The following is a 19,975-nucleotide window of genomic DNA, read 5'->3' on the forward strand; positions in this document are numbered from 1 at the left end:
TGCAACGTCTTTACATTTTTTTGTAAAAGTGTGTTGTCTTCTTCTGGGCTTTAATGTAAACTGCCTCTACTTTCTCTCCATTCATTTTATATCAAGGGGGCAGTCTGTCTGCATCTGATTGTGGTATTATTATAATGAGCTGAATGAAACAGCTGACTTCCTGTTTAGAACCTTTTACATATTAGTCTATAAGGTTACCTCGCAGGCTTTTAAAAAGGACACTGACTGTAAATTATTTTTAATGTCATTTCATTGGCATTTGATATTCTCATACCTACTTTATTCATTATTCAGAAACAAGATAGTGATTTAATGTGATGCTGTTTCCCTGATATGGAAATGAGCAGATGCTCCTCTTTTTCCACAGTTAATTTCGATCACTTCCAAATCTTAAGGGCTATCGGGAAAGGAAGTTTCGGGAAGGTAAGTCTGTTTTAGTAAATTGCTGAGTCAAGGAGCAGCTACCTACTGTGACCTTCTTATCATTCAAACACACACACACACCATTTAGTTTCAGGACAGAATTTAGCCCTAGCATCTCAGATAAGTCTAATTAAAGTGCATGGTTGATGTTCAGTAATTGGATTTGATCAGAGCTCTCTTGATGAACTGTGCCAGTGGTCTAGACCAGTTGTTCCAAACCAGGGGTACTAGGACACCTGGGGTAGGTGAGAAGACTCATGAGACCATTGGCTGACTAGTAAAATGCATGAGGGGGTACTTCAGGGGTACTCTGGACAGAGCAGAATTCAGTTGGTGGCACAGTAACCGAAAAAGGTTGGGAACCAGTGGTCTAATCACTCACTTAGATCACTTTAATCACTTCCTTATTGAGTTGAAAGTACATGTACAGTAAACCACCAAATTATTAGAGAAATTCATCTGTATCAGTCCTGGTGAATAGTTAGTCTGTTGCAGGTTGTATTGAAGCTGCTATTATGATTGGCTAAATGGCTATTATTATTATGTATATGTGTATATCTACACATTAAATCATCTTTTTTTTCTTGACAAGGGGAACCTAGGTTTCCATCCAATTGGCGACAAGATTTTAATGTAAACGTTCAAAAATCTCCACAAAAACAATATGCAAATTTTCCCACCAGAGATGTGTTTCCATCAAATTGACTTGTTGAGAATAAAAGGCTGTGAGTGATGACGTAGTGCACATAGAAAGTACTTTTTCAGTTAAATTTCCATGTACCAAATTCAAAAATACAAGTTAATTGGGTTTCCATCACAATTTCAAATCTACAGATGGTTTGTCACAAAAATGTCCCCTCTTGTTACGTGCGCTCTAGCCAAAAGCTCGCAGAAACAGTAGGCTGGCCTACATTAGATTATTATGGATAAGTGCAAGATTGTTTTTATTCATTAAACGGTTGTCACGCCCTGACCTTAGAGATCCTTATTATTCTCTATGTTTGGTTAGGTCAGGGTGTGACTCGGGTGGGAAATTCTATGTTTTCTGTTTCTTTGTTTTTGGCCGAGTGTAGTTCCCAATCAGAGGCAGCTGCCTATCGTTCTCTCTGATTGGGGATCATACTTAGGCAGCCCTTTTTCCCACCATTAGGTTGTGGGATCTTGTTTTCTGTTTAGTTACTGTTGCCTGACAGAACTGTGCATTTTCGTTTTCGATTTTGTTACTTTGTTTGAGTGGTTTTTGAATTAAAATCATGAACATTTTCCACGCTGCGCCTTCGTCTACTTTTTCTACCACCAGTGAGAGCCGTTACAACGGTAGCCAAGCAGCCGATCATCATGTCACTAGAACCTCAATATTTATTGTCACCTTGCACATTCACCAGCCTGTGAAGTTCATCATAATTTCATTAATCTGTAGCCTAATAAACTACATGGTTTTCCGAGTCGTAGTGGGAGGGCCACACACCATATCATCACATGACTCCAAGTTCACTTAGATATGATGGTTATTATATCAATATTTACAAATAAAAGTATTCCACCGCCATTTATCAATTAATTCATTTTACAAACAAAAGATCCCACCATGTCGAACGAACAAGTTGTCTATCGACAATTATGAATTTGTACCGACATTTCATGTTGTGACTTTTTTTGTTGTTGAGTCAGGTAATTAATGCGCATAGTTACTGTTGCAATAGAACAGTTGTTTTCAACTTTCACAGTCTGTGGATGCGCTTTCTTACAGCTTGTGTTTACATATAAGTAAAACAACACTGCAATGGTCAGTAAGAAACACATTCAGTAAACTCAGTTGATAGCATGATGAATGCACAGCTATTGTCTGTTTCCCTCTAGGTGTGCATTGTGCAGAAAAAGGACACAAAGAAAATGTACGCCATGAAGTACATGAACAAACTGAAGTGTGTGGAACGGAACGAGGTCCGCAATGTTTTCAAGGAGATGCAGATCATGCGGAACCTCGAGCATCCCTTCCTTGTCAACTTCTGGTAAGTCTCTGCGTGTGTGTGTGTGTGTGTGTGTGTGTGTGTGTGTGTGTGTGTGTGTGTGTGTGTGTGTGTGTGTGTGTGTGTGTGTGTGTGTGTGTGTGTGTGTGTGTGTGTGTGTGTGTGTGTGTGTGTGTGTGTGTGTGTGAGAAAGAAAACAGGATTGCCAGGAACAAGTGTTATGAGGATATTGTGGTTAATTATCTGTAGCGAGAGGAATCTCACCTTGAAAATGGCAGAAGCTTGAATGCGCTTGCCAATCTTACATCTATACGTGTTTGCCCAGCCAAGACATTGACGTCTAGAACGAGGAGGACACACAATACAATGAAGTAGAACAAAACCTCAGACTATCTCTATTTGTCTTTGAAAATCCTGTGGGTAGTGCCTTGTGTTGGCTTATTGAAGTAAGTACATTGTAAAGGTATATTGACGTTAGTCATCAAAAAACATATTGTCTTTACGTTGGTTGATCTCTCACTATGAATCACCAAGAATCACTATTAATCATTCACTTCACATTTATGACCAGTTGAATGCTTTCACAGCTCCAATCCTTCCACATATTTGCCTTATATAGAGATAGGCTCATAAAACCAGTGAGTATCGACCCCTAAAAAGGAGCTGATGACCACTAAAGCTCCTGAGTGTCTTTGGCACTCGATACAGCTCTTATCACCTTGGAGAGGTTAGCGTCTAAAGGGAAAGGCACTAACTTGAGACCAGCCGCTTAACTAGCTGTGTGTGGACTCGGATGAGAGAAGAGGCTAGTGGAGTGGAGGACTGAGGGACTGACAAGTGTGGCTAAAGAAGAAAAATAACTGCCATGCTTCCTGTAGTCCAGTTTGGGATTCAACCATTCAATGGCTCGAATGGCTGCTAATTTTTTAATTTTTGTATTGTTCCTCTCTTAGTTACCCAAGCTGAGGTAATTACTTCAGATGACTCTGATATTTATACACAGGCGAGGTTATTTGGGATTTTGCTGTTAACAGTAATGTGAAATAGTTTAGACTCGTTCCTAATTTGACATTGAAGAACTCTTATGCCCCTCTCTCTCTCTCTCTCTCTCTCTCTCTCTCTCTCTCTCTCTCTCTCTCTCTCTCTCTCTCTCTCTCTATCCTCTCTCTCCTCTGTCTGGAAATCTCTTCATTATTGCAGGAAGCATCGGCAGCTGGCAGGGACTCACTATCTATGACTGAATCTTTTAATTACTATTTGGAGGATAATAAGCAGAAACGTTCAGTAGTGGAGCCTGTAGTAGAAGAATGGAGCCGTCTGACAAACAAACGATGCTTGCTGTGTGGGACAACAAATCCAATAAAAAACCAGGCAGGAAGAAGGTCATGCTTTTGGCAGGGTCTTTAAACGCTTGGAGCGAGCTAGTGGAAGATGTCCCTGTAAGATGTGCTTAGGTCAGCTCAGCTGCCCAGTTGGTCAAGTTATGATTGTCCTGAGTGAAGAGCTCAAGGTCATGTCATAGTGTGGGAGATTACCTGCTGCACTCACAGAGCAATCAGGGGACACGACAGTCAGCGTCCCCCTCTCCTCCTTTTCCCCTCTCCTCCTGCCCTGCCCCCCTCCCTGCAGTCACTGCAGTTGTAACTGGCTCTCAGATGAGGTGTTTGTATATGCCGGCCACTCAGCATAGCAACAACAAAGACTCGTCTCCTGAATGGCAGTGCAATTAGAAATCTATGAATGTGCCATCTGGTGTGTGTGTGCATGAGAAAGTAGTCCTGTAGTCCTGTCTGTAGTCCTGTAGCCATGTCTAGTCTCTGTCTGTAATCCTGTCTGTAGTCCTGTAGCCATGTCTAGTCTCTGTCTGTAATCCTGTCTGTAGTCCTGTAGCCATGTCTACTCTCTGTCTGTAGTCCTGTCTGTAGTCCTGTAGCCATGTCTACTCTCTGTCTGTAGTCCTGTCTGTAGTCCTGTCTGTGGTACAGTAGTCCTGTCTGTAGTCCTGTAGCCATGTCTACTCTCTGTTTGTAGCTCTGCCTGTAGTCCTGTCTGTAGTCCTGTAGCCATGTCTACTCTCTGTCTGTAGTCCTGTCTGTAGTCCTGTCTGTGGTACAGTAGTCCTGTCTGTAGTCCTGTAGCCATGTCTACTCTCTGTCTGTAGTCCTGTTTGTAGTCCTGAAGCCATGTCTACTCTCTGTCTGTAATCTTTTCTGTAGTCCTGTCTGTGGTACAGTAGTCCTGTCTGTAGTCCTGTAGCCATGTCTACTCTCTGTCTGTAGTCCTGTTTGTAGTCCTGAAGCCATGTCTACTCTCTGTCTGTAATCCTTTCTGTAGTCCTGTCTGTGGTACAGTAGTCCTGTCTGTAGTCCTGTAGCCATGTCTACTCTCTGTCTGTAATCCTTTCTGTAGTCCTGTCTGTAGTCCTGTAGCCCTGTCTGTAGTCATGTAGCCATGACTACTCTCTGTCTGTAGTCCTGTAGCCATGTCTACTCTCTGTCTGTAGTCCTGTAGCCCTGTCTGTAGTCCTGTAGCCATGTCTACTCTCTGTCTGTAGTCCTGTCTGTAGTCCTGTAGCCCTGTAGCCATGTCTACTCTCTGTCTGTAGTCCTGTCTGTAGTCCTGTAGCCCTGTCTGTAGTCATGTAGCCATGTCTATTCTCTGTCTGTAGTCCTGTAGCCATGTCTACTCTCTGTCTGTAGTCCTGTAGCCATGTCTACTCTCTGTCTGTAGTCCTGTCTGTAGTCCTGTCTGTAGTCCTGTAGCCTTGTCTGTAGTCCTGTAGCCATTTCTACTCTCTGTCTGTAGTCCTGTCTGTAGTCCTGTCTGTGGTACAGTAGTCCTGTAGCCATGTCTACTCTCTGTCTGTAGTCCTGTCTGTAGTCCTGAAGCCATGTCTACTCTCTGTCTGTAGTCCTGTCTGTAGTCCTGTCTGTAGTCCTGTAGTCATGTCTACTCTCTGTCTATAGACCTGTAATCCTGTCTGTAGTCCTGTAGCCCTGCCTGTAGTCCTGTCTACTCTATGTCTGTAGTCCTATAGTCCTGTAGTCCTGTATACAGTCTGTCTGTAGTCATGTATGTAGTCCAGTAGTCATGTAGTCCTGTCTAGTCTCTGTCTGTAATCATGTAGTCCAGTAGGTCTGTAGTCCTGTCTATAGTCCTGTAATCCTGTGTGTAGTCCAGTAGTCCTGTCTATAGTCCTGTAGTCCTGTCTGTAGTCCTTAAGCCCTGTAGTCCTGTGTACTCTCTGTCTGTAGTCCTGTCTTTAGTCCAGTAGACAGACAGACAGACAGGCAGGCAGACAGCTAGACAGATGCACTCTGTGTCCTGACCAGAGCCCGACTCAGCAGCACAGCACTCACTTTCATATTTGTATGTGTATTTGTTAGGGATCCCCATTAGTTCCTGCCAAGGCAGCAGCTACTCTTCCTGAGGTTTATTAGGGATCCCCATTAGTTCCTGCCAAGGCAGCAGCTACTCTTCCTGAGGTTTATTAGGGATCCCCATTAGTTCCTGCCAAGGCAGCAGCTACTCTTCCTGAGGTTTATTAGGGATCCCCATTAGTTCCTGCCAAGGCAGCAGCTACTCTTCCTGAGGTTTATTAGGGATCCCCATTAGTTCCTGCCAAGGCAGCAGCTACTCTTCCTGAGGTTTATTAGGGATCCCCATTAGTTCCTGCCAAGGCAGCAGCTACTCTTCCTGGGGTTTATTAGGGATCCCCATTAGTTCCTGCCAAGGCAGCAGCTACTCTTCCTGAGGTTTATTAGGGATCCCCATTAGTTCCTGCCAAGGCAGCAGCTACTCTTCCTGAGGTTTATTAGGGATCCCCATTAGTTCCTGCCAAGGCAGCAGCTACTCTTCCTGGGGTTTATTAGGGATCCCCATTAGTTCCTGCCAAGGCAGCAGCTACTCTTCCTGGGGTTTATTATGGATCCCCATTAGTTCCTGCCAAGGCAGCAGCTACTCTTCCTGAGGTTTATTAGGGATCCCCATTAGTTCCTGCCAAGGCAGCAGCTACTCTTCCTGAGGTTTATTAGGGATCCCCATTAGTTCCTGCCAAGGCAGCAGCTACTCTTCCTGGGGTTTATTAGGGATCCCCATTAGTTCCTGCCAAGGCAGCAGCTACTCTTCCTGGGGTCCAAACACATAAAACAAAAGATAAAACAGTACATCATATAACATTATTACAATGTACATGTGTGTAGAGTACGTGTGTTGGAGTGTGCGTGTGTATTTTTAAATCTGATTCTACTGCTTGCATCCATTTTTTAAAATTTTACCTTTATTTAACTAGGCACGTCAGTTAAGAACAAATTGGTATTTACAATGACCGCCTACCAAACCCTAATGGTGAGGGCCAAAGGTGAGCCGCCCTATGGGAGATAAAACAGTTACCTGATGTGGAATAGAGTTCCACATAGTCAAGGGTCTATGTAGTGCTGTGCGCCTCACTAAACAATAGATTCATTGCACTATAACGGTGACCAACGATGCCCACAAACTGTTAGGGCCTAAATATAGCTGTCCCAACTGCAGAGTCCCAACAGCAGTCCCAACACCTTACCACTGCTACACCTGGCTATCAGCGGAACCTTGTCTGGCAGAGAAACAGTTCCTTCAGCCTCATTTACTGCCTTTAAAAAAAACACAGCTGATATGGCTGACTTGTTTAAACAAATGTAGTTTCTACTGACAATTAATCTGTACTAACTATGGCATAAGGGACGCCGAGCGCATAAGAGAACTGTAAGATAAATTACGGGGCCATATACAGTGGGGCAAAAAAGTATTTAGTCAGCCACCAATTGTGCAAGTTCTCCCACTTAAAAAGATGAGAGAGGCCTGTAATTTTTATCATAGGTACACTTCAACTATGACAGACAAAATGAGAAAAAATAAATCCAGAAAATCACATTGTAGGATTTTGAATGAATTTATTTGCAAATTATGGTGGAAAATAAGTATTTGGTCAATAACAAAAGTTTATCTCAATACTTTGTTATATACCCTTTGTAGGCAATGACAGAGGTCAAACGTTTTCTGTAAGTCTTCACAAGGTTTTCACACACTGTTGCTGGTATTTTGGCCCATTCCTCCATGCAGATCTCCTCTAGAGCAGTGATGTTTTGGGGCTGTTGCTGGGCAACACGGACTTTCAACTCCCTCCAAAGATTTTCTATGGGGTTGAGATCTGGAAACTGGCTAGGCCACTCCAGGACCTTGAAATGCTTCTTACGAAGCCACTCCTTCGTTGCCCGGGCGGTGTGTTTGGGATCATTGTCATGCTGAAAGACCCAGCCACGTTCCATCTTCAATGCCCTTGCTAATGGAAGGAGGTTTTCACTCAAAATCTCACGATACATGGCCCCATTCATTCTTTCCTTTACACGGATCAGTCGTAACGCCAAGATCTCAGGTTCGATTCCTGGGCCATCCATAAAATATAAGCCTACATGACTGTAAGTCACTTCAGATAAAATACTCTACTAAATGGCATATATTGTTATTATCATTAAGCTGTCGGAGCTGGATTAACTCCTGAGCTGTTACAGTCACTGAAACTGTCTGGAGCAGAGACACTGATGGAAGAGATGTTGTTATTGAAGGTGAATTTTCTCTCTCACTGCACTGCACATCCTGTGGCGTGTATCACAAGTCAGGAATTCCTTCATTGAATACACAATGAAGATGAACCACGCGTTGAAGTGAATGAAGGGTTTAGCCAAAAATGCTCATTGGCATCAGTGAAGTAGTGAAGTGGCGTGCATCTTTTATTCGACATGCTTATTTTGTAGTTGTCTTGATGTGTCAAACACGGTTCTCCACTCTTTGTCCTTTACTTAACCAGGAAGGTCACCTGCATGCAGTAAACAAACCTATCATTAGTGTTACTGCCATACATGACATCTAGTTTCCCACTGGGCACAGACATCAGTTCAACATCTAGTTCTGATTGACATTTTATTGACTTGTCAACTAATGCAAATTCAACTTGAAATTAACAAAACATTTCACCATGTCATTGGATTTAGGTTAAATGTTGGGTGAAAAAATACGAAATTCCCTGATGTTCATGAAATCCAATCAGTTTTCCATATTGATTCGACTTAATCAAGACGTGGAAGGAACGTTGATTCAACCACTTTGCCCAGTGGGTTCGCTCTAGTCAACAATCTGCTGTACCTTGCATATCATACGATCCAGGCAGTAATCCACGACCCAGAATCCCTTTACTGCACACCATGGCCTGGCCTCTCTACATAACAGCACTGTCCACACATTCCCTGCAAACATCACATTATGTTACAGGACACTGATATGTCATCCTTCTGGCAGGTTCAGTTAGTGGAAGGTTACAGACCTGGGATGGTGTGGCCGAGGGGGAGGCAGCTCAGTGAACTTTAGGTGAAGCGTGTTAAGCCATAAGGCAGTGGCGTGACCATGATGCCTCACACCTTGTGCCTCCTCAGCGGGGGCTGCTGGGATGGGGCCGGGCTGGGGTGTAATTTCACCCCAAGGGCTGACGGTCGACAGCAGCTGAGGGAGCATTAGCCTCTGGCTGATGGGAACTGTCAGTCATCTGTTCTGCAGCGGCAGGCTTTAGTCAGCTACTTCTGAGAAGGCTTTAGTTCTGGTTGTGTGTAAGTGGGTGTGGGTGCGCCGTGCGTGTGTGCGTCTGACTGTGTAAGTGGATGATTTTGTACCTGAAGTTGTTCCGGTATTTCAATCAGCACAGTGGTATGGGTTGACTTTAAGTTGAGCAGAGCTATAAGCCATTTAATAGACTTTCTGATATTGATTCAAGGCATGTATTTTCTGTTAAAGTATATTCTCTGTCATAGTATGTACTATGACAGAAGCCAGCATTGTAAGCCAGCATTATGCCGTTGGAATATTTTAATTGGATTTGAAGCAATTATAGACACAATATGGGAATCAATTAAATATAAATTATAATCAATTTCCTGTAACAGAATATAGAAATCATGTTGTGCATTATGGGCTACCTTTTCAATACAGAAACCAATAACTGCACCTACTGTATATGCGTTATCAAAGCCCCCTTTTTCGGGACAAACATTAATTAGAACCCTCTGGTCAAAAGTCCATTACTTTTCTCTGTAGGTGATTCCACCCCACAAATAGCTTACTGTGAGATGTTCTGGTCCTAAATTGGCCTGAAGGGCATTTTCTGGTTACATCGAACTGCATGTGAGGCAGAATGAACTGACCTGGGAAGGGAGCATCCATGCCAAGAAAACAAATCAGAATCCCAGGCTGGTTGAAGATAATAACCAGGTGGCAGTGAGTGCCTGATGGGGATACTAAATTACTCAAAAAATTATCATGTTTTTTTCCCCCTTTTCAAGGCATTCCTGACAAATAACAAAATGGTTGCCTCACGCACTAGAACTCTAATGGAAACATTTCAATGTAATTTACCAATTGTCTCTCTCTCTCTCTCTCTCTCTCTCTCTCTCTCTCTCTCTCTCTCTCTCTCCTTCTCTCTCTTTATTTATTTCTAACTCTCTCTCTCTCTTTCTCTTTCTCTTTCTCTTTCTCTTGTTCTGTATGTAATTATTTTCCTGTGTCAAATGGCCACTTATTTACCGTTTTTCTCAATTGCTAAAACACAATTTCTGAAACCTTGCTCCATTTCCTGAAAACATTACAGTTTTTCTCAATTGCTAAAACACAATTTCTGAAACCTTGCTCCATTTCCTGAAAACATTAAACACAAAACCTCATCTTCAAGCATTATTTACATAACTTCTGACTCCTCTCACAAAATGAAACATTTGCCTCAAAACAGTTTTACCTGTGTTCAAAATCAAACAGTGCTCTCAAATCATAAACAAATTGATCAAAATGATTTACATTCTCAAGCAGTCAGTAAACAATACACCGAAAAATAGAAAACACATTGTTCAAAACATACAATTCTCAGGGAGAAGTCAATTTTGAATCTAAAAAAATATGAATATTTTTCCGTCATTGTGTTTTGATGAACGAAAACATGTTCTATCATAGTAGCTCAAAAGTGATCAGAAATGACTACTCTGCTTTGCTCTTTGCAATTTTGTTTTTTGTTCTTCCTCCTCCTTGTACCCCTATTTTTACAGTACTGTACCCTGCATCTCACAAACTTGTCCTTTGTCTCTGTGATACTGTAATTCTTGTTCTTTGTTGATATGAACCTGCAACCAGTCAAAATCTATTGAGCAGTCAGCACTGTTAATAAATGGAAAGCACAATGTTCAGGGCCATACAATGTGTCCACTGTACAGTATACAGCCTACAATGCACTGTACTACAGTATACAATACTAAAAGGGACAAAAATCAAAGGAGTAAACATGTGATCAATGTGCTTCTTCTTGTCTTTGGGCTGGGTCAGGCCAGAGCACTTCGTCGACATCACAAGCAAAATAGTCCCTCCTGAGGCAACGGGGGAAGAAGCCTCTTGTGTGCCGTATCCAGCCCTGACATGATTCCTCACCTATATCACCACAGGCTTAATCCATGGCTAGCAGCAGATTTACTCTGGTGTAGGTTTGTCTATCATACACTTTCCATCTCCAAGAGGAGAAAAACCCCTCAATCGGATTCAGGAAAGGCGAGTATGGAGGGAGGTTCATAAACTGCAGTTCATAAACTGCCCATTGATGTTAAACCATTCCTTTACCTGAGCAGCTCGGTGGAAACTGACATTGTCCCACACTATCACATAGGTGGGAATGGGATTCTCATTTAGCTCTTGACCCTGCTGCTCTTGAACCTGCTGCTCAAATAAAATATCTCTTAGATTGTCAATAAATCTTAGAAGGTGCTGGGTGTTATATGGCCGAGTGTAACATGGTGATGTAGAACACCATGGTTGCTGATAGCAGCACAGATTGTGACATTGCCACCTCGTTGACCAGGGACTTCAACAATGGCCCGCTGTCCAATCATGTTTCGGCCTCTCCTTCTCTTCTTTGTTAGATAGAAGGCTGCTTCATCGACAGAGATGAACTCATGGGCTCTGTCCAAGGATTCCAAGTCAAATATTGTCTGTGTAGAAATACAATATACTGTATGTAGGATTTTGTAAGTCGTACAGAGACAGTGCTATACTGTAGAGTACAATTAGGCTTCTGATTCACATACATTGTATGTACGGAAGAGTAATGTCATTCACATAGTATGTGTTAGTACTGTAGACAATCTGGATTACAGTAAATGTTTCTGAATGTACACTTACTTGCACATACTGAGCTCGCAGTTCTTTCACCCTTGGTGAGTTGCGCTCAAAAGGTATTCTGTATACTTGTTTCATTCGCATCCTGTTACGATGGAGGACACGGACAATTGTGGAAATGCTCACACTGTCGATTCCCTGGAAGTGTGTGTTGTCTTGTATCACTCGTTCCTGGTTTTCTCTGAGTCGTATTGCATTATCTTGAAGGACCATGCCAAGTATAACGGCCTCTTGCTCCCGAGTGAAAATAGCTGTCCTTCCACCTGCATGTGGCAGCCTTGCAATTCTACAAAAAGTATTTGTGCAGTTACAAAACATATTCATGCAGTACAATACATACAGTGATTAACTTTACAAATGTCTATTGAAACAGCTGCATATAGAGTAGTACAGTAAATTTGCAATTGCAAAAATACAGTAGTATCCTGTACCTGTTCTCTTCTCTGAATGTCCTGACTATGGTGGACACAGAAAATCGTCTCAAATTGGGTTGCACTCTTAAGTCCTGCTTCCCTCATTGTCAGTCCATGGACAAGAACATGGTCTATAACTGTTGCTCGAATTTCATCAGATATTTCCACTCTTTGTCTTCCTCTTCCTCTTTCTTGCCCTCTTCCTCCTCCTCCTCCTCCTCGTCGCCCACCTCGCATACACACTTGTCCTCGTCCTCTCACATTGTTTCTCCTATCCATTCTCAGACTGTCTCCTTCCCACCTTCAACAACCTGTTTGCTCTCTGAACTGGCTTATATTGGTTGTGTCTCATCATATGAAACAGGTTCAATCAATTTTGAGTGGCTGTGTTCAATCAATGACATGTCTTCTTTATTTATATTTGATTGTTGCCACTTGTGTTTACCAGTATGGATGACATGTTCATTAGAGTGCAGAATGTGTTTTGAGAATGAGAATGTGTTTAGAGTTTTGCTGAAAAGTCTAAGTGAGATCTGCAAATTGTGTTTTACCGTGTGAAATGGTTTAAGGTATTGACAACAGACTGCATAATTAGCTAAATGAGTCCAGACAACTGAGAACTTTGTCCAGCCAATGGGTTTTAGTGTTTTAGCAATTGAGAAAAACTGTACGACCACTCAGGTCCGGGCGGGTCCGTGTCGAATCGTAATCACATAAAATATCACTGTCATAATTATTAAATCCTTCTAACAGCTTACAAGAGAAAATTGGCTTTCGGGATATTTGTGTTTTGGCTGTAATTATAATCCACATAATAATTCACAATTCCTGTTCCTGCAGGAATATTTTCCTGCTGTAGCAAACTGGCTCAAATTAAGATCCTACATCTGTATGCATCAATATTCTTAAATTTTTTTCATATACATAATATGCTGCAGACACAGTCACTTGTCGCTCATATAAACTATTGTTTTCTCTGCCACTTGTATGGCTCGTTAAGACTCTATAGTCTTAGAACTCAAGTGTGTTTGAATATGTATGAGTACGTTTCTGCAATGGCCTTCTGCCATTTTGGCCTCAATAAATAACAATAAGCAATCATCACATACCCAACTGTAGAAATGTGGCATGCATGGTGTGAGTCGGGGGCAGAATTTGTTTTTCTCCAACTTGTTGATCGTTAGTGAATGACCCAGAAGTGAAATGCCATTACCACATCTCAGATGAGCCCAGACTATTTCAGTCTAATTGCGATGGAGATGTGTTTTACTGAGTTAACAGGTTCATTGAATAACCCTGACACTGTTCAGTAATCACAGACAGCTAGGGCTTGAGATAGTGATTGTTATTCAGTTTTGTGGAGGGTGTGTGTGTGTGTGTGTGTGTGTGTGTGTGTGTGTGTGTGTGTGTGTGTGTGTGTGTGTGTGTGTGTGTGTGTGTGTGTGTGTGTGTGTGTGTGTGTGTGTGTCAAATCAAATCAAATGTTATTTGTCACATACACATGGTTAGCAGATGTTAATGCGAGTGTAGCGAAATGCTTGTGCTTCTAGTTCCGACAATGCAGTAATAACCAACAAGTAATCTAACCTAACAATTCCACAACTACTACCTTATACACACAAGTGTAAAGGGATAAAGAATATGTACATAAAGATATATGAATGAGTGATGGTACAGAACGGCATAGGCAAGATGCAGTAGATGGCATAGAGTACAGTATATACACATGAGATGAGTAATGTAGAGTATATAAACATAAAGTGGCATAGTTTAAAGTGGCTAGTGATAAATGTATTACATAAAGATGGCAAGATGCAGTAGATTGTATAGCGTACAGTATATACATATGAGATGAGTAATGTAGGGTATGTAAACATTATATTAAGTGGCATTGTTTAAAGTGGCTAGTGATACATTTTTACATCAATTCCCATCCATTTCCATTATTAAAGTGGCTGGAGTTGAGTCAGTATGTTGGCAGCAGCCACTCAATGTTAGTGGTGGCTGTTTAACAGTCTGATGGCCTTGAGATAGAAGCTGTTTTCCAGTCTCTCGGTCCCTGCTTTGATGCACCTGTACTGACCTCGCCTTCTGGATGATAGCGGGGTGAACAGGCAGTGGCTCAGGTGGTTGTTGTCCTTGATGATCTTTATGGCCTTCCTGTGACATCGGGTGGTGTAGGAGTCCTGGAGGGCAGGTAGTTTGCCCCCGGTGATGCGTTGTGCAGACCTCACTACCCTCTGGAGAGCCTTACGGTTGTGGGCGGAGCAGTTGCCGTACCAGGCGGTGACAGGATGCTCTCGATTGTGCATCTGTAGAAGTTTGTGAGTGCTTTTGGTGACAAGCCAAATTTCTTCAGCCTCCTGAGGTTGAAGAGGCGCTGCTGCACCTTCTTCACCACGCTGTCTGTGTGGGTGGACCAATTCAGTTTGTCCGTGATGTGTACGCTGAGGAACTTGAAAGTTACTACCCTCTCCACTACTGTCCCGTCGATGTGGATAGGGGGGTGCTCTCTCTAATGTTTCCTGAAGTCCACAATCATCCCCTTTGTTTTGTTGACGTTGAGTGTGAGGTTATTTTCCTGACACCACACTCCAAGGGCCTTCACCTCCTCCCTGTAGGCCGTCTTGTTGTTTTTGGTAATCAAGCCTACCACTGTCGTCTGCAAACTTGATGATTGAGTTCGAGGCGTGCATGGCCACGCAGTCGTGGGTGAACAGGGAGTACAGGAGAGGGCTGAGAACGCACCCTTGTGGGGCCCCAGTGTTGAGGATCAGCGGGGTGGAGATGTTGTTACCTACCCTCACCACCTGGGGGCGGCCCGTCAGGAAGTCCACTACCCAGTTGCACAGAGCGGGGTCGAGACCCAGGGTCTCGAGCTTGATGACGAGTTTGGAGGGTACTATGGTGTTAAATGCTGAGCTGCATTCTCACATAGGTATTCCTCTTGCCCAGATGGGTTAGGGCAGTCTGGTTGCGATTGCGTCGTCTGTGGACCTATTGGGGCGGTAAGCAAATTGGAGTGGGTCTAGGGTGTCAGGTAGGGTGGAGGTGATATGGTCCTTGACTAGTCTCTCAAAGCACTTCATGATGACGGAAGTGAGTGCAACGGGGCGGTAGTCGGTGTGTAGTCGGTGTGTGTGCGTGCGTGCGAGCGAGTGTGTGTGTGCATGTGTGCATGTGTCTGTGTAATTGTGTGAGTGTGTGCGCATGTGTTCAAGAGTGAAAGGTGGTTATCATGAACTTACAGCATGTGTTTGCTTAGAGGACAGAATAACCCCTCTCATCTGAGCCTATACTGCTCAGGTTTCATGACCGTCCCACTTTGATGTAGTGGCCTGTGGGAGCAAGGAGAAAAATCCATCAGTGAAGCAGAAGAAGCAGAATTTCTACTAGTAAGGACTCTTGTGTTCACTATCGATTCCCTGTAGGAACTGCCCTCCCTCCTGCTACAAGCTGCTACAGCTAAACCAACCCGTTCATTCATGAATATTCTGACTGGCTGGGTCACGTCACTATGAAAGAAAAAACTTTTCACAATATAAGGAAAATAACCAGCTATTTCTCCTGCTGAAAAAAATGGGGCAATTAATGTCCCTCTCCTTGGGTAAGTTATTGTGATAGCTACCAGACTCTCTCACTTCAGCAGACTCCGCTGAGACAGGAGGTATTTATCCAGCATCAGAAAGTGCTCAGCTCACACAGAGAGAGAGAGAGAGAGAGAGAGAGAGAGAGAGAGAGAGAGAGAGAGAGAGGGAGAGAGGGAGAGAGAGAGAGAGAGAGAGGGAGAGAGAGAGAGAGGGAGAGAGAGAGAGAGAGAGAGAGAGAGAGAGAGAGAGAGAGAGAGAGAGGGAGAGAGAGAGAGAGGGAGAGAGAGAGAGAGGGAGAGAGAGAGAGAGAAAAAAAAAACTGCACAGCACTAAAGAGAGAGTTTCTTAGATCTGACTTAGATCCTTATAAACACATCTTAGTCATTCCAAAGAGATGTAAGTCCTCAGAATGTGTGGCAATCACACATCATAGTCTGCTTCTCTGCGGGTCATTTGAAACATTGACAAGAAGACATCCATGTGATTATTCTGCCACATGGTTTTGTTTTTTTGTAATCTTTAGCAGGACAGGGGCATTCTCAGACCTTTGTCCAACATGTTGAACTAGTCCACTCTTGCCTACAGTCACCCATGGAAAGACCTGTGTAGTCGTATGACTAGCTGTCGGTGAGAGAGAGAGTAGATGTGATGTTAATGTGATGTTACATGTGTTTGATCTCATCTCAGGCGCTTCGGCTTCCCTCGGTGGCTCAGTCAACTATCCCATAGCTCCCCAACATACTAGACTGTCTCTTCAGAGGTACTTTTACATCTCACAATGGATCTCTTGAAGTTTTAAAGACTGCAGATTTGCAGAGGCCCCACCCCCACTGTGACACTGTTGTCTTTGGGCCTAACTTATTCTCCTCTGTCTGTCTGTGTGATATATGGGGCACAGGACTCTCCTGGCCATTCAGACGCATCATACACTGATTAGTGGGCAGCACCTTCTTTCCTTTTCTCGTTTCTAGAAATATGTTTGTCAGGAGAGGCGGCCATTAATCTGCTCTGTTGTGCAAATTTTTACGATGCTCTCTGCTGAATTTACAACCCTTCCTTTCCCACAAGGCACAAGGCTTTGCTGGCTTATCGCAGAGTCTTTCTTTCAAAAATCTATGCATCTTAGAGTAGAAATACACTATAGCAGCGCCCCCTGAGGGAATGATGTCAGACAGCCAATCTGCAGCTCTGTAACGTCTATACAAAACTATGACAGACCAGACACCGACAAAGTCATTCTACCTGAGCCTCTGGAGAGGACAGGGACGTGACTTTTCTCGGAAGGAAGCAAACCCCCCTCCGTGCTGCACTTAAATCAAATCAAATAAATTAGGGTGGGAAGTTTTGATTTTTACAGATACCCTCTCTGGCTCTGAAGTCATTGACATTCTGAGAGAAGCAAGCCCCCTTCCATCCTGCCAAAGGGTTGGCCAGGGGGTTCTCAGATACCCTCTCTGGCTCTGAAGTCATTGACATGTTGTCCTTTAACTGCAGCAAGCCCCCTTCCATCCTGCACTAAGGGTTGGCCAGGGGGTTCACAGATACCCTCTACGGCCCTAAAGTGAATTATGCTTCAAGTTGCCTCAGCATCAACTGAGCCGTATGTAGACACGCTGGAGTCTGTTCAATCAATCCTCATTCACAGCATAAAGCACCACCTCCCGTTAATTGAAGTGGGGCCTTGGGGGAGGAAGGTAGTCCGCAGACAACCATACTACTGTTTAGTTGAATGCCAGCCCATGATTGGTCTTATTCATGGAGAAAGCGAAGGCATGGATGCACAAATACACCTTTCACTTTCTTTGACATGTAACAATAGAATGTATGGATTGCTGACGTAAATGACTGCACTGAACTCAGAACCTTCAGGTAGGAAACTTCTCTAGAACCAAACGGCATATTGGCGGTGAGGGTGAGGGTAGGCAACAACACATCTGTTACGCTGACCCTCCATACAGGGGCACCTCAGGAGTGTGTGCTTAGTCACCTCCAGTACTCTCTGTTCACCCACGACTGCATGGTCTATGATACCGTCATTAAGTTTGCAGACAACACGACAGTGGGCCTGATCATCAAAAACACGACAATGCCTCTTCCGCCTCTGGAGGCTGACAAGCCATGTCATAATTCTGACCCTGAACAGCGTCTACCCAAATCCATGAGACTGCTAAATACTGTAGTTAGTTAAATAGTTAACAACAATAGCAACACAGACTATCTGCATTGACCCTTTGTGCACAACTTTTTTGTCTCATCACATACACTGCTGCTACTGTTTACAGTTTTTCACTTTATTCCTAGTTATATTTACATATCTACCTCAATTACCTCGTACCCCTGCACATCGACTTGGTACTGCTACCTCTAGTATATAGCCTAGTTATCACTACTCATTGACTTGGTACTGCTACCTCTAATATATAGCCTAGTTATCATTACTCATTGACTTGGTACTGCTACCCCTTGTATATAGCCTAGTTATCACTACTCATTGACTTGGTACTGCTACCTCTAGTATATAGCCTAGTTATCATTACTCATTGACTTGGTACTGCTACCTCTAGTATATAGCCTAGTTATCATTACTCATTGACTTGGTACTGCTACCTCTAGTATATAGCCTAGTTATCACTACTCATTGTCTTGGTACTGCTACCTCTAGTATATAGCCTAGTTATCATTACTCATTGACTTGGTACTGCTACCTCTAGTATATAGCCTAGTTATCACTACTCATTGACTTGGTACTGCTACCTCTAGTATATAGCCTAGTTATCACTACTCATTGACTTGGTACTGCTACCCCTTGTATATAGCCTAGTTATCATTACTCATTGACTTGGTACTGCTACCTCTAGTATATAGCCTAGTTATCATTACTCATTCACTTGGTACTGCTACCTCTAGTATATAGCCTAGTTATCATTACTCATTGACTTGGTACTGCTACCCCTTGTATATAGCCTAGTTATCATTACTCATTGACTTGGTACTGCTACCTCTAGTATATAGCCTAGTTATCATTACTCATTGACTTGGTACTGCTACCTCTAGTATATAGCCTAGTTATCACTACTCATTGACTTGGTACTGCTACCTCTAGTATATAGCCTAGTTATTGTTACTCATTGACTTGGTACTGGTACCCCTTGTATATAGCCTAGTTATTGTTACTCATTGACTTGGTACTGCTACCTCTAGTATATAGCCTTATTATTGTTACTCATTGACTTGGTACTGGTACCTCTAGTATATAGCCTAGTTATCACTACTCATTGACTTGGTACTGGTACCCCTAGTATATAGCCTAGTTATCACTACTCATTGACTTGATACTGCTACCTCTAGTATATAGCCTAGTTATCACTACTCATTGACTTGGTACTGCTACCCCTTGTATATAGCCTAGTTATCACTACTCATTGACTTGGTACTGCTACCTCTAGTATATAGCCTAGTTATCACTACTCATTGACTTGGTACTGCTACCTCTAGTATATAGCCTAGTTATCACTACTCATTGACTTGGTACTGCTACCCCTAGTATATAGCCTAGTTATCACTACTCATTGACTTGGTACTGCTACCTCTAGTATATAGCCTAGTTGTCACTACTCATTGACTTGGTACTGCTACCTCTAGTATATAGCCTAGTTATCATTACTCATTGACTTGGTACTGCTACCTCTAGTATATAGCCTAGTTATCACTACTCATTGACTTGGTACTGCTACCTCTAGTATATAGCCTAGTTATCACTACTCATTGACTTGGTACTGCTACCTCTAGTATATAGCCTAGTTATTGTTACTCATTGACTTGGTACTGCTACCCCTTGTATATAGCCTAGTTATCACTACTCATTGTGTATCTATTATTACTTGTATTATTACATGTTTTACTTTTCTATTATTTCTCTATTTGCTTTCTCTCTGCATTGTTGTGAAGTAAGTAAGCATTTCAATGTTAGTCCACACCTGTTGTTTATGAAGCATGTGACAAATAAAATGTTGTAAAGTTGCATCTGTTCTGTTTATATTTTCTTGGAGGAATGCTCAAGGCTAGGTAAGCAAGAGAAGGCTTGAGTGAAATAGTTTGCCATAGACTCATTAGAAAGTACAGATCCCAGTGGGAGTCGCGTCATGCAACATCAATGGAGAATAGTGGAATGGGCTAGGTGCTGATCTGTGGGTGGGTGGAAGGATGGATGGATGAATGGGTGAGTGGATAGGTGAGTGGATGGATGGATGGATGGATGGATGGATGGATGGATGGATGGATGGATGGATAGGTGAGTGGATGGATGGATGGATGGATGGATGGATGGATGGATGGATGGATG

At 42.9% G+C, this 19,975-nt stretch overlaps 1 protein-coding gene across 1 annotated transcript in view; it reads left to right on the forward strand.

Moving 5' to 3' along the window:
- The window catches only part of LOC110534850 (serine/threonine-protein kinase 32A), an 89,777-nt gene that overhangs the window by 12,639 nt on the left and 57,163 nt on the right, over positions 1 to 19,975 (forward strand). Inside the window, exons 3-4 of the mRNA XM_090185864.1 lie at positions 368 to 423; positions 2,284 to 2,435. Coding sequence (XP_090041990.1) covers positions 368 to 423; positions 2,284 to 2,435 — 208 coding nt within the window. The remainder of the gene's footprint in view (positions 1 to 367; positions 424 to 2,283; positions 2,436 to 19,975) is intronic.

The sequence above is a fragment of the Oncorhynchus mykiss genome, chromosome 10 (genome assembly GCF_057628025.1).
Source record: "Oncorhynchus mykiss isolate SJ-2025 chromosome 10, ASM5762802v1, whole genome shotgun sequence".
Classification (NCBI taxonomy): domain Eukaryota; kingdom Metazoa; phylum Chordata; class Actinopteri; order Salmoniformes; family Salmonidae; genus Oncorhynchus; species Oncorhynchus mykiss.